The following is a 15,244-nucleotide window of genomic DNA, read 5'->3' on the forward strand; positions in this document are numbered from 1 at the left end:
TCCTTATTCATTTTACCTAAAACGGGGAAAATTAAAATTAATTATTTTTCCAACCGTTCCCGTCTCATTTTTAACTTGATTTTAGGTACTTCAAAATTTTAAGATGCATATATTCAAAGATGTTACAATTTTTATTGTCTCCCTGCACTGGACATTTTCCACCCATCTCTTTCATCTCATTTTTATTCTTCTTGTAACTTCCTCGTCATGTAACTCAGACTTTTAAGGGTATCGAATCACTTCTTTTAGTATACCCATTTTTTCGTCCGTGTTTTAAAGTGTTTTTCATGTATATCTTAGAAAATACTGCAGTCGTGCAATATTCTGCAGAAGTATCTTTGCTCTATTGAAATTTCTTATGATTCTCGTTCCTATTTTAATGAACATTTCGTTTTCTTTGTGGTTTTTTGTTTTTTGTGGTTTCTATCAATTCTTTCTTCTAAACTTGTTTAAATATATCAATGCCATAATGTATATCCTTGATTTTGACCTTTTTCTTTTGTATCTTCGCAAAAAAGTAAGTGATCTACGACCAATACAGGGAAGGAAGTGACAAAAATAATTAAAAGGAAAGGAACAATACTAAGTTAGGAAAAACACGAACAACAACCCATCTGGTCTGCCTTCGAAAATACTGTAGAGTAACAAGAATGGACCAAGAAAGAAATTAGTAAAGAAGATAGAGGTTATTTCTAGAAAAATGAATATTAACATATATAGATGAGGAAATACTGAAGTAGTAAAGGCTAGTGGTCCAGTCGTCAAAGATTTGACCTCTAAAAACGAGACGAACAAGCTGAATTTTGCTGAGAATGTCACTTTGGGGAACCCAAAAAAGATGAAAAAAGTTTGTCATTCCTACCCCCCTGTTCCCCCCTTAAACCCGCCTCGTAGGGAGGAAAAACTGAAAAAATCGATTTAATAAGAATCTGTACGCCGTAGAAAAAATTTTTTAAACAAAAGATGTAGCTGAGATAATTTTTGTGTAGAATGAAATTGAATCATAAACAACGTTTGAAGTGACCGGCGATTTTGAATGACAGTTACGCACTCGAAATCAATTTTAAATAAAATTTGTATTAATTCGACGGTAAAAATTCGACATCTTTTGATCAGAGTGTCCTACTAACAAAAATCAAAATTCGGTTTAAAGGTGAAGAGTGCAGATTTTTTCCATTTTGCTGCAAATGAAGTCAGTTTCTATAAAGTTGTTAAAAAAATAAACATTGCGCGATTTATGCTATTTTTTACAATTTACGATGAGATCAATAAAATTTATCACTTCCATTAGCCAGTCGCTATGGAGTTTCCACTGTTCGAGCCTAATTTTCAAAACCTATAACATGAATTTTGAGTTTTGGTAACAAATATGAGGCATTTGAAATATGCCGAAAAAATGCAGAATCAAAACTTTTATATTACAAACGATTGCACATCAAGAAAAGAAACCACTTTAAAGTGAGGATCGTTTATAATGTGATCGTTTTAGATCGTTTGTAATGTGAAAGTTTAAATTCAGCGTTCTTTAGGCATATTTCAAATGTCTCATATTTGTTGCCAAACTCAAAATCGAAATGTTATGCAATAGGTTTTGAAGATTAGGCTCTAACAATAGAAATTCCATACTGACCGGTCAGTAGAAGTGATAAATGTTATTAATTTGATGAGAATCGTAAAAAATGGAAAAAAAGGCGCAAACTTTATTTATTTATCAGCTTTATAGAAACTCACTTTATTTGCGGCAAAATGCAAAAATTTTATACAAAAGCTGAACTCTTCACCTTTAAAACGCATTTTGATTTTTGTCGATAGAACACTCTGACCAAAAGCTATCGAATTTTAACTGTCCAGTTGATATCATTTTTATTTAAAAAATTGATTTCGCGCGCGTAACTGACACATTCAAAACCGCCGATCGCTCCAAGCCTTGTTTCTGAAAAAAGGGTTCGTTCTACAAAAAAAGTGCTAATAATAAATATTTTTATTTAAAATTATCTCAGCTACATTCTCGTTTGAAACATTTTTTTTATGAGGTACAGATGATTCTCGCTAAATCGATGTTTTCCGTTGCACCCTCTTACGAGTGGGGGAAGCCCAGGGCTAGGTGTGGCAAACATTTTTGCATCTTTTGGGAGTCCCAAAGTTGATATTCTCAGCAAAATTCAGCTTCGTATGATTTTTAGTGGTTTAGTGGTATTTTCGGCTCTGACGACTGGAGTATTTTGACAGCAGAAGGATATAAAAATAAGAGAATGAAGCTCGACGTGTAGAAGATATGAGAGACAGGTAGTAGAACGATAGAGATAGATGGAAAAGGTTTAAATTACAAAATTTAAAAACGTGCGTGATAGCAAATGTCTTACTTAAATATTCTGAGTATTATTTACATTAACGGGACTTTGTTAAATAAGGTTGTAGTCTTTGTTTTGCCTCTTCATGATCTTCTACGGCCAACACGGCAATATCATCAGCAAAGGTAGCTATTGTATTATGATCCTAATTCCGGCATATCACTAGTGTATAATAGGTACAGGACTAGTCCTAACACACTACATTGTTGTACACCTTCATTGATTGTTTTTTAATTCCCAGCAGGCTTCTTCTTGCTTAACCCTAAAAAGTTCTTTTCTCCGCGTTGTTTTCTTTCTTTAGGGTAATTATTACTTTTAGATCTATGGATCTATGGATGAGTTTAGGTGAGTTATCCTATGCTTCTTCTTCTTCTAGTAACTCTACAATCTGGGATGGGTTTTGGCTGACTGCACAACTTGTTTCCATCTCATGCGGTTGTCCATGATAGTTGGGTCGGTGGGTAGCCGATATTTTTCTTAAATCTGACCATATGTTATCTCTCTACCCCGTAGCCATCCTAAGGGCCTCCTCCCAGATTAACTTGGCAAGGCGATTATTAAGGAGCCTGTGGACATGGCGTTGGGATTTAATTTCTTGGGCGACATTGGTAGCTTTATATAATATATCTGTATTTCTATCCGGCTTCGGTACCTTCAATTCGTTATTGATTAGTATTATCTTTCTACTTTTCTTTCAATTGCTTCTGTTAGTGTCCACGTCTCGCAACCGTACATGAACACTGGATATTTCATGCTGCTTGTTGAATTGAATTAACAAAAGATTCGGTTTTAATAGGACGGGCAAATTATTCGTTTCTTCTAAGTGAAGCTAAAAACTGAAGCTGTTAATCTATTAGTTTGTTTACGAGGTGACTAATTTTTGAAACAGTATCGCTCACTGTGAGAAAGAAAATTTTGCGGATATCATTAAATAGAGAACAAGCTGGTTTCAGACATATATTTCGCCTAGCTGATTTTTTTAACGAATTAAAATATTGTTTGTTGGTTCGATTCAATGATTTTAAAATTCTTAGCCTTTGTAAATAGCTCACAATATCGACAATACGTATATAGAAAACATATAAGGCAAAATATCTTAACTAAAAGAAATATGAAGGATTAGAATTTATTCAATTAAGAGGTGGAACTAGACAATGATATACAGTAATTACAAAACTGTATTAAATCTATATACAATAGAAGAGCACTATGTATGCCAACATCGGGTAGAAAATGTGCGATATATACCAAGACGTAAAAGTTTATGCATCTTTTTTTCCGTTTTAACAAATCGTCGTCCAAAATATACTTCTTTGTTAGATAAAGTAGGTTTCGTTGTCAGAATATCTTCTTTTTAAAATGTAATAAACTAGTAAATAAATATGAGCTACTGTGTATAGTAGTAAGAATATATTCCTATTCTATCACAAATCGATTCGCAATTCATATAATCGCCTAGTTACAGTGCCGAATTCACCTGCGCGATGCATTTAACCCTTACGACACCATTACATAACCAAACTTTATCGGTTCGGGGGTAAATTTGAAAATAATCGATAGTTCGCTAAAGAAAGTGTTTGTATCGACCATCATGAGTTCAAATCCAATTAATGTATCAACGGAAGCAACAGTAACATGATTAGTGGTAGGCAGGTAATTGAAATAATTAAACAATCAATTTCATTCAACATTCATATATGTTCAGAAATTTTCATTTGTTGCACCCTTTAGAATCTTCTTGTATTACATAGTGGCCCATTAAATTCATTTTTAGATGTAGATGGCCCGTTAATATCTTGATTATTGTCTGCTTAGAACAACTTCATCCACTTGAGACCAGTTTGCTTCTTGAAGTAGCCGACTTATCTCTTAAATACCCATCTTGTATTTACTGTATATGACTTCCAGTAAAATTTTTCAGTAAAGTCTCATAATTCTTCATCTAGTTGAGTTCGCATTTTAGCGCAATATTCAACTGATATATTTTTCTTCAGGTCGTCATTGAATCCTTCACAGTTGATTTTTCTATTGTTTAACTTATATATACAGTGTGTATGTTGTTGTAGCTCTATTGAAATCTTCACTTTAATATCAGTTCAACCATATACAATACTTTCAATTTTATGTAGTCAGGAACATCTTAAAAAAATAAAACAAAAGCTTAGAAACGCTGAATTTAGTCCAGCAAACGAAGCTTAAACTAGGACAAAACTTCTCAAATTTTTCGGAAAAGATCGATTTGCATAAAAATTTGGGATTAATTTTAACTTACCCTCTACTTCAAAATTTATATTGTGCCGACGGGCGCTTTTTATTTTTTAAGGATGAAAGCTACCCCTTATTTCGAACTCTACAAAAAAGTTTATAAACAGTGAAATTTGGTTAAGATGAATTGAATAATGAAATTTTTGGTGCTCTAAGTATAATTTTTAAATATTTCAACCCTTTAGAAATTTATTATTAAGGGTTAAAAGTAGTCCATCATTGGACAACAAAATTTGGTGTGAATTACGTAATGATAATCGACACATAAAATGAATACAACCCTTTAATATATATATCATCATTCTGGCTTGGGCTTCACAACTCTGCGTGGGTCCTAGCCTCCTCAAGAATTTCTCTCCAGTCGTCCCTATCCATCGCCTTCCTCCGCCAAGCACGTATTCCCATATTTCTCATGTCTTCATCGATGTTATTAAGGAACCTTGTTCTGAGTCTTTCTTTTCTCCTCTGACCAATGCAAAAAGCAACTGTTGGCCATGCAAATTCTGCCGTTTATCTCTGCCTTAGTATTATTTTAAGTGTTAAGGAACGCTCCCAGGTATTCAAATTCGTTCACTGCTTCGATGACGTCGTCTTCTATAACAAGTGGTCGTAGAATTTGTGGTTGCGTGCTTATTTTCATTTATTTCGTTTTGTTGGTGTTTATTATTAAACCCATTTTTGTAGCTGATTCTTTTAATGCTACATACGCTTCTCGTACAGCGTTTTACGTTCTCGCAACAATACTGATATCAGTAGCATAGGCAAGGATTTGAACTGATTGATTACATATTAAACCAATGCTTGTGATTTGTGACATACGTATTACTTTTTCCAGAGCCAGATTGAACAGTATGCAGGAGAGAGGGTCTCACTAGCGCAGCTCGTTATTTGTTTTAAAAAGTTCAGACAGCTCCCCCTGAATTCGTACTCTACATTAAACTTTTTCAAGAGTTAGTTTTGTTAAATTTACCAACTTAGTAATTTGGTATTACTAGCTCTTTAAATTTTTTGAACATTTCTCTCATGTGATGAGTAAATTTGTTTCAGTGTTGCAATCTGATGAATTGTCGATTTATCACCTCTGAAACCAGCCTGGTATTTTCCTACTATCTGTTCTGCGTATGGTGCCATACGGTGACATAGTACTGTCGAAAATATTTTATACGCTGCATTTAGAAGCGTATTTCCTCTGTGGTTAGACCATTCAAAGATATCTCCTTTTTTGTGTATGGTGCAAAGGAGGTATTTCAATCATTGAAGAGGAATTTCTGTGTCCATATTTCTTTTATAAGCTGCTGTACTACCATTCTGGTATCTTGGCCATCTTCTTTATATAGTTCAGCTGGGAGATTATCTATTCCGGATGATTTGGTTCTGGCTAGTTTTTTAACTGCATCTTTAACTTCAAGAATCGCTGGTGGTTCCTCTTCTCTCTCGTCTGTTCCCCTTACCTCAGCTCTTTCGTCTTCCAGGTCTTCTTCTTATTCCTCTATATTACATAAGTGAATGGTTGAAGTATTCCACCCATCTATTCAATACATCTTTCCTTGTTGTTAATAGGTCGAAATTTTGACTTCTGCATTGTCTTGTGATTGCCTTGAATTTTTTTCTGTTTATGTTAACTTTCTTATAGAATACTGTAAATTCTTTCTCTCTGTTGAGGTTTTCTATATATTTATATAGAATTAGAACTTAAATAAGTTCCTTATTTAAGTGGTTTCGTTTTTTTTTTGTTTTGTGTATCCTTTTCTTTTCTTCTCTTTGTTTGGTAATTCTCTACAGTTGTTCTAGTTCGTCGGGTAAGCATCTTTCTGTAGGCTTCATTTTTTTCTTTTGTTGCGTTCGTGCATTCATCGTCAAACCAATGATTTTTACGCGCACAAATTTCTGTTGGTATTTCATCTTTCGCTGCTGCTTCAATGTCTTCCTTTATTCTGGTCCAGTAGGAGCCTATATCTGTCTGGCCTTCTTCATTTACATTTTGATTCCTTAGCCTGTTGATGTTTTCCGAGTACCATTCTGCAATTGTCGCATCTTTCTTTTCATCATATTTCACTCAATTATTGTGCTAGAGACTTTTTTTAGATAGGTCTTTTTAAATACTTTAAGTTTTCCTGGCATTTCACTTTGAAACTCCAAAATTTAGCATTCGACGAATAAGAACTAACCTATAAAAAAAGTATAGCTCGGTTAATATTAGTCTTAAAGAAAATTAAAAAAAAAACATTTTGTCTTCCAAAAACCAAAAAAATATTGCTTCATCGGAAAAAGATATCTTCTTAACGAAGTTCACGTCAGTTACAATTGTATTCATCATTACCTTACTAAACGGTAATCTACGGTCGTAGTCGTCTTCATTTAATTCTTGCAACAACAGGATTTTATAGAGTACAAATGAATTCTTATGTAATACACACAAGACTGAAGAATTACCTACAACATGTATTTGTGCAGCTCTACGTAAGGATGTACAGTGGAACCTCGATTATCCGTCAGGGCACCGGTCCAAGGGTATGACGGATAATCGAAAAGACGGTTAACAGAACATTAAAAAAAAATAAAAATTCATAGTATAACTCTCAAATTTTATTTGTATGTTTTATTTGACAATATAAGAGGGATTTATGTTAGTACAGTTGAATCAATTTGATTTAAAATATTCCGAAATCTTTGTTTGTTTTATTGTTACTTCACATTTTGCAACGGCTGAATTTCTTAATCGACGTAAAATCATTAGATCTACCTTATTTGCTTCTTCTTGCCGAGAATACCACTCGATGAATTGTTGTATGTGCGATCCAGCTTCTCTATCATTTTTACGCAAATTTTTGTGAATTGCAATAGCATCATCAACATCGCCACCGTCAAAGTCTGTGTCAGCTTCTGAATCAGTTTCGTCTGCCTCTGTTGCCATTTCAACGATTTCATCATCTGTCAGCAATCGATAGTCGTTTGCGTCCTCACAAAGAAAACAAAACAGTTGATTCAGCCATAACTTCATGTGTTGCCGCATCACGCTCGGCTGTCACGGGGGCATTTTCATCTTGAGTTGATTCATATTCCACGCTCTTTTCAAGCGTTACTTAAAAAACATCAGCCCAAGCATCCACAGCATTGTCGACTGCGTGTTTTAAATTGTATGCTTTCCGGTATTCTGGCAAAGAATACTCCGCTTCCATAAGTAGGTTTTGAATAAATTTTTTTCTGTATATTCTTTTAAATGTTTCAATGACCGACTGTATTTGCAGGCAGAAAAGAGCACGTGATATTTCCATCGTCACTTCGCAGCATACCGGCTTCAGGATGGGCAGTTTTTTGCTTGCAAATATTGTCGAACGTCTAGTATAAAAACGTTAAAAAAAAATAGATAAACAAATTTTGGTTTGCAGTACATACCTTTTTGAAGCAATCAGCGAATATTTCCTGGGATATCCATGCATTATGTTGTGCGTAGTAGTTAACGGAAAGCGTGGTTATATTTATGCCCTTGAAACAACGTGTTTTTTTTGCTGTACCAATCAATAATAAAGGAAGGCGATGGTCACCACTTGCATTTGAACACATTGCTGTGAGCTGTGATTCGTTGCTGTTCCGTTTTAAATCCGGGTGCATATTGATCGCATGTCAAACCATATTCATCGATCATAGCTTAAAACTTTCTTTTATATTCCTCAACTACTACAATACTTGCGGCGCTCAATTTTTCACCTTCGATTTTCAGTTCCCGCATACCTTGGCGATTTTTGAACTTTTCCAATCAACCACTGCTTCCTTTGAATGAAGGATTCAATTTCATGTTGAAAACCAACGCTTTTTCGGCAACAATTGGTCCAACAGACAAAGGAACACCTTCGCTTTTTTTGAACGAACCACAAATACAGAGCAGTGTCGAGTAATTCATTTGTGGCTTTTTTCATTGTCTTACGATGTTTCACCCGGCCATCCAACGATTCCATTTGCGAAGCATACTTTTAAATTCCTTCAGAATTTTTCTTTAAATCATTGAATGTTGTTCTCAGAACATCGTACTTTTTGCTCAATGCTACAGTAGAAATACCTTTCTTTAGCTGTGCAATAATTTCTATTTTTTTTTTCAATTGACAAAACAACACGTTTTCTTTTAGACTCTTCAGATGTGGAAGACTCCATTTTTCAAAACTTAATTGATCAAACGACTAAGTAACATAATCAATGTTCGAATTTGAATCAAACTGAGTTAAGGTGATACACAGATATTGACTGTATTAATTATTGTGCTGTGTATTTTTATTTTCGGCTTGCGATTCTAAAAATTGAACTCTAAAAGCACGTAATTTATCATTACCTATTTAAATTGAAATTTAATCCAGAGCCCTAAATAAGAACAAAAATTATTTACATAAAAAAATGCGGTGGTGTACGTGTACATTTCAACGAATTTGGTTTGGGTTATCGTAATGCTCAAACAAAATGAAGTGGTGACTAAATTTGTACTTACCTATGTAGTCAATATAACTTATGTATGGACCCTGACGGTTAACAGAGGTGACGGTTAATAGAGAGACGGATAATCGAGGTTCCACTGTATGTGGATCTTCAACGAAGCTTTGCATTAAACCTAAAGTTTTATCTTAATTTATAACAGTTTGTGCTTTACCTGTTCGAATGTCATCTTTTACTCGACTCGTTTCCTTAAAGCGCTTTACAATTTTTTGTACCGCCACTTATAGATAGGAGAATGGTTTGGGAAAGTATTGTTGAACAAGTTGGCTACTTCACTCTAAGATCTTTTTCTATCGCCGTAGCCCCTCCTAATTTAAATAGTAATTATCTCTCTTTCATTATAACCATTTTTATTGTAGAGCTTTTAAAAACACATAGAACCACTGTCAGCTTTAGTTATTAATACAATTTATTTTACAAAAATTTTTAATAGTTATTGTTAGTTTTATGAATTAATGTCAAAATCACATCACTCTATATTTACTGAATTACTTTAAAATTATTTGGTACTGAGAAGTTTTATTTATTTGAGACCTTCGTGATTAGATAAAATACCTATGGTTGAGCTCATATTGAAGTGAAGATTCCGATAAAAATACAATATACAGAGGGTTGTATGTAAAAAATCAAAGTGACTAATGATATCTGAAAAATGGTAAATCTGGCAACATTTCAATTATCAAATTAGAAACAAAGAATATAGACGCGTATATAATAAGCGTCTAATAATAAGCTATATATAATATAAGCGTCTATATTCTTTGTTAGAAATCTCCATATTGCAGAATAGGCGTATCCTGGTTTTTGTACAATCCGGACCATCCATTTAAGAGACAATTAGGCGTTTCCAGACCTTTGGTTTGCACTGTATCTGTATAAATAAGTTTATTATTATTATTATCCCGTTTTTTTTTATAGCGTTCTCCGCCTTCCGGTTCCCAGTTTCCAGCTACGTCGGTCATTCCATTCGCCAGGGTGAAGGTTTCTTTCCGACATTTCCTTCTGAATGCCGCCCAGCCAGGATTGTTTTGGCCTTCCTCTCTTCCTTCTTTCCCTTGGCGTCCATTTTAAAATTTGGTTAGGCAGCTTGTCGTCGTCAATTCTTTTCACATGACCATACCAGATCAGTTGTCTCCTTTGAATTTCGTCAATGATGGTTGACTTGACTCCCATTATATTTCTGATATGGTCGTTTTGTATTCTATCAAGCCTTGATTTTCTAGCTGATCTTCTCCAGAAGTCCATTTCCAATGCAAGTAGGCGTCGCTCAAGGGATTTAGTAAGTTGCCATGTTTCGCATCCATAGAGCACTATACTTTTAAAGATCGAGTTTAAGAGGAGATGCTTTCTTTGATTTGATAGTTCTTTTGACCATAGCATCGGGTTTAGGCATCCTATCACCCTTTTTCCTTTCACGATTCTTTGCTCTATCTCTTTTTCGGTGCACCCACTCTTGTTGATTGTTGTTCCCAAATATATATATTCCTCACAGTTCTTGATTGTTTCATGATCGTTGACCATTAGATCTTCTACTTCATTCCCGATGCATAAGTATTGCGTTTTGTTTCTATTTACAGAGAGGCCCCATTCTTCATATGTTTTAAACAACCGTCTCGTCATGAATTCTAAATCTTCCTTGTCTGCTGCCACTACTACTTGGTCGTCCGCAAAATGTAGAGTGTATAATGTTGTATCGTCGTCAAGTTGGATCCCCATTCCTGAACATGATCTTCTCCAGTGTTTTAGTGCTTCATTTAAATAGATCTTAAATAGTATTGGAGAGAGGCAGCATCCTTGTCGTAAGCCTTTTTTTACTGGAAATTCTTCTGATAAGGTGTTGAAAATCTTCTGATAAATAAGTTAAACAATAAAAAAATCGACTGTGAAGGATTTAATGACGGTCTGAAGAAAAATATATCAGTTGAATATTCCGCTAAATTAAGAAATCAACTAGATGAAGAAGAGTTAATAACTTTAATTGGCGTATTATTTCTATGTGTGCATTGTATTACTTCCACAGTTTTATCACCTATATATTTGCTCTCTGTAGATCTGTAATTGTTGTTGGAGACTTTCTATGCATTTACTTACTTTCCAGTTATTTGTTTTAAAGTGAATAGATCATCCACTTATTGCCTGGACCCACATTGTCCTTCTGCTTCTTGTTGTTTTACATTTATCAGCCGTTTTGAGTCCACTGCTGGACATAGGCCTCCCCTAAATAATTCCATTGCATCCTATCTTGATCACCCTGAATCCAGTTGTGCTCGATGCGCTTGATGTCGTCTGACCACCTTGTTGGAGGACGTCCTCGTTTACCATAAGCATTGTGTCTAGGTCTTGTTGTTTATATTCTTCTTCAATTATTTCTTAAGCATCGTGTCTAGGTCTTGTTGTTTATACTCTTTACATACTTTATATACTCTACTTACTGCTGTCTATCTGCTCTTGTTTATTATGTCCAACATACGTTCTTACTTGTCTGTTTGTTATACTACTTAATCGTCCTAATGCTTCGCTTGCAGCCATTGGAATATGTTCTCATATCTGTTTTTCGTAGTCCTTTCTCTATACTTTACTTAAGTTTTTCTTGCTTTTCGTTCGTTTTGTCTATAAAATTGTAGTTGCTTTGATTAGATAATGATCTGAGCTAGTGAACCGGATAAAATGTATGTTTTAAATGGGCAAAGAGCTTCGAAAATGGCCTCAAATACATTCAAGACTTTCTCCATCTTCGTGAAGAGTATTTTGAAAACCAATGAATCCATTTCAGATGATATATTATATATATATATATATATATATATATATATATATATATATATATATATTCCAAAACTTAAGTATAGACAATATTTGATAAATTATGTCAACGAATATGTTGAGTAGGTACTTGCCAATAAAATCTTTTATCAAGTTATGCAAATTTGGAGGAAGTATTTGATCCAGATTCTTAACCTAGTTATTAAAAAAACTAGGCTACAAAAAGTGTTTCCAAATTTTAATTATCTTATAAACTAGATAATGAAATCCTTTGTTTTTTGTCAAAATGTTCTTTTAAATTATTAAGTAGTATATAGATTACCCAGTGATTGATATCATCTTTTGCAAATGGTTATTAAAGAAGTAAGATTATGTTCCTTATTTATTTATAGTTTGTCGTTGAATCACATTTTTTTGTTTTAGTTATTTAAATGATTAAGTAAATTTATCAAAACATTCAATTTTAATAATTGTTATTTCCATGCTGTGATCCGTTATTATATTATCATATTTAACTCATATATTTTCTTTTACTGTCTAGATTGATGAACTCTACCGTGAAGTATTGTTTGAAATTCTCCACAATGTCGGTTGTGACGTTAGCTGTGAAATCGGCCAGACTGCCCTATTCTCCTATGCCCAAGATGCCTTCAAGATCTCGAACGACAAACACAGAATGCTCATGGAAGAGGCGGAACAAAAAAAGGCCCCCGACTTAATGATTAATGTTGAGGTGTGTAAAAAATAACTAACGAATTATTATTTAATTTTATTATCTCGCGTATTGTCTTACGTTTAACCTATTCTTTTTGGTTTCCAGATAATAGAAGCCAAAGATCTTAGACCAAAAGACTCCAATGGATTAAGTGATCCATTTGTGACATTATATCTCGCCTCCAATACTGCCCATAGATATAATTCATCCGTAAAACCGATGACACTGAATCCCGTATGGGAAGAACACTTTGCTCTGTGAGTATATCCAAACACTTGTGTATTTGTTTTAATAATACAAGTAATTCTTTTATATCTGTAGACCTATCCGACAAAACACTTCCGACGAAACTCTTTGTCTAGAAGTATGGGACTTCGATCCGGCTGAATCCGTTAAGGAAAAATTGGGTAAAGTGTTCGATGTTAAAGGACTGAAGGGCATGAGAAAGTTGGTGAAGGAGATTGCAGTAACGGCCACTTCTGGTCAACATGAAAATGAACTGATTGGGAAAGCCAACATTCCTCTAAGTGTAAGTAATATCTCTATCATTATTTTTCATCATTTTACAAGTTTTTCAACCTGTTACTACTTCTTGCATCTACTATATTTTTCTGTAGGAATAATAATTCTGCTTAATTCTCCATTAAATATAGTAGATGACTTAGAAATAACATAAGAAAATAGTTTCAAACTAAATAGCCCAGAGAAATTAGCAAATAAATGCATTTTCCCATGACACTCGTTGATATACATAGGTATAGAACAACTGCTTTTGATAAATTTGGTGATAACAATATGTAAACAAAATATGCAAAAGATTAAACGTTATTTTTTAAGAAAACGTGACACAGTTTTACTGAAAAAGCGTAGATAATCCTTAAAAAGGAGGGTTATTTTTGTTAATTTGTTGCTTAATTCTTGCAAAAATGGCTTCAAAAGTCCATTTGTTGAAAATGATTAATAACTTTTCTAAAATGCACAAAAAACTTAATTTGGCCTGATAATCGGAACAACATCACATGTATTCAGCTATAAAAATTTCAAGAAGTTTCACTCAGTTATTTCAAAATTGGCATTGTTTATTCCAGAAAGATTTTATCTACAACGTTATTAAGTGTAAACTATTAGGTTTACATGAATTCTGAAAGAACTTATTCGAAATGTTGGCATTTTTTCTAAAATTTAAAAAATATATACAGTAAAACCTCCCTTAACCGAAACCTCGTTTAACCGAAGCGGCTGAGTTTCAATAATTTCGACAATAAAAAGTAAATTTTTATCGCAAAACGTAAACAATTCCATTAATTTCACTCACCGATTGATGCCTATGTGTGTTGGGAAATCAAAAAAAACCAAGAGCTCTAAAAGATATTTCCGAAAAAGAACTTCCAGCTTTTTATAGAGTCCAAAAAAGCTCATGGATGTCGACTTTATTTTCAGAATGGTTCTAACATGAATTCGTCCCAAGTGTAAAATCCTTTTTAAAATCAAAAAACCTTCCCATCAAAGCATTGTTGCTTGTTGACAATGCGCCAGCTCACCCTCAAAATCTACAAAATTGTGACAATTGTCAGATTTTTGCCACCAAATGTCACGAACTTAATTCAGCCGTTAGACCAGGGAGTAATAGAGACATTCAACAGACATTATAGAGGAACATTCTTAAGACATCTGTTATCACAGAAGATAAATGAATCCAAAAGTGTTGATTCTCAAATATTTAACAATGAAACATATTGTTTATTGGTATGCTGAGTCGTGGGCCAAGATCAAATCTTCAAATGCTGGAACAAACTTTTTGATGGGATTTTGATTGACGATCCTGAAGAAGAAAATGGTAAAGAAACGACAGAAAAAATTAAAACTTTAATAAAAATTTTTGCCGGGATGTGAAGAAATTAACCAAGAAGAGACGTGAGTGGTTAGCAGCCAATGACTCAGAAAGTGAATTCATCGACCAGGACATCATTGATATGGTTCTTCATTCAGACAACCTAAGCGTATCAGACGACGAAGATGACGACCCAACAGACAACAGGCAGCACGAGACCGCCGACTCGCGCTGCCTTCAATGATTTTCAATGCCGTAGAGGTAAGAACTTTATACAGTAGGCCTAATTAGTTAGGGACACGACTAGGTTCTTAATTTTTGTTGTCTTTGCATAAAGTTTTGTCCTTTTCAAATTCCTTTACGTTATGTCGAACAATCGAATGAGGCAAACTCATGATGTTCTGCAAATGAACGATGAAGAGATATAGCTGCAAAACATCGTTGTAAAACAAAAACGCAAAAGAAAATAAAAGATTTCTTTAAAAAAGCATGTTAAACTTGTTCATTTTCCTTACTTTTGTTACTTTATTCTGTATTTACTTATTAGAAAACATTACGAAATCACCTCATAGTATTTTTTAATACTAATACTTTGACCAAGAATACTATAAAAAAAAATTTTATTTTTAACCGAAATTCTTGTTATCCGAAACGGCCTCCCCCCCAAATATTTCGGTTAACGGAGGTTTTACTGTATACAACGTCCTACAAACCTTAGGTACCGAGTTAACCCTTTTTTCACATCTCGGTTTTACTATTTTAAAAGCTGAATCCAAATTTATAAAAGTCTCAATATCTCCGGTTGTAATCAACGAAAATTGATACTTTTGATAATTT

General features: G+C 33.8%; 1 protein-coding gene across 12 annotated transcripts in view; it reads left to right on the top strand.

Annotated features, from left to right (window-relative positions):
* The window catches only part of stac (C2 and C2B_Munc13-like domain-containing protein staccato), a 188,754-nt gene that overhangs the window by 153,789 nt on the left and 19,721 nt on the right, over positions 1–15,244 (top strand). For 11 of the 12 annotated variants that reach the window (XM_072537024.1, XM_072537026.1, XM_072537025.1 and 8 more), the window contains 3 exons: positions 12,403–12,594; positions 12,682–12,833; positions 12,898–13,105. In XM_072537024.1, coding sequence (XP_072393125.1) covers positions 12,403–12,594; positions 12,682–12,833; positions 12,898–13,105 — 552 coding nt within the window. Of the gene's footprint in view, positions 1–3,889; positions 4,005–12,402; positions 12,595–12,681; positions 12,834–12,897; positions 13,106–15,244 lie in introns of those variants that run through there. The other variant, XM_072537035.1, reaches the window with a different exon arrangement.

Source organism: Diabrotica undecimpunctata, chromosome 7, assembly GCF_040954645.1.
Source record: "Diabrotica undecimpunctata isolate CICGRU chromosome 7, icDiaUnde3, whole genome shotgun sequence".
NCBI lineage: Eukaryota > Metazoa > Arthropoda > Insecta > Coleoptera > Chrysomelidae > Diabrotica > Diabrotica undecimpunctata.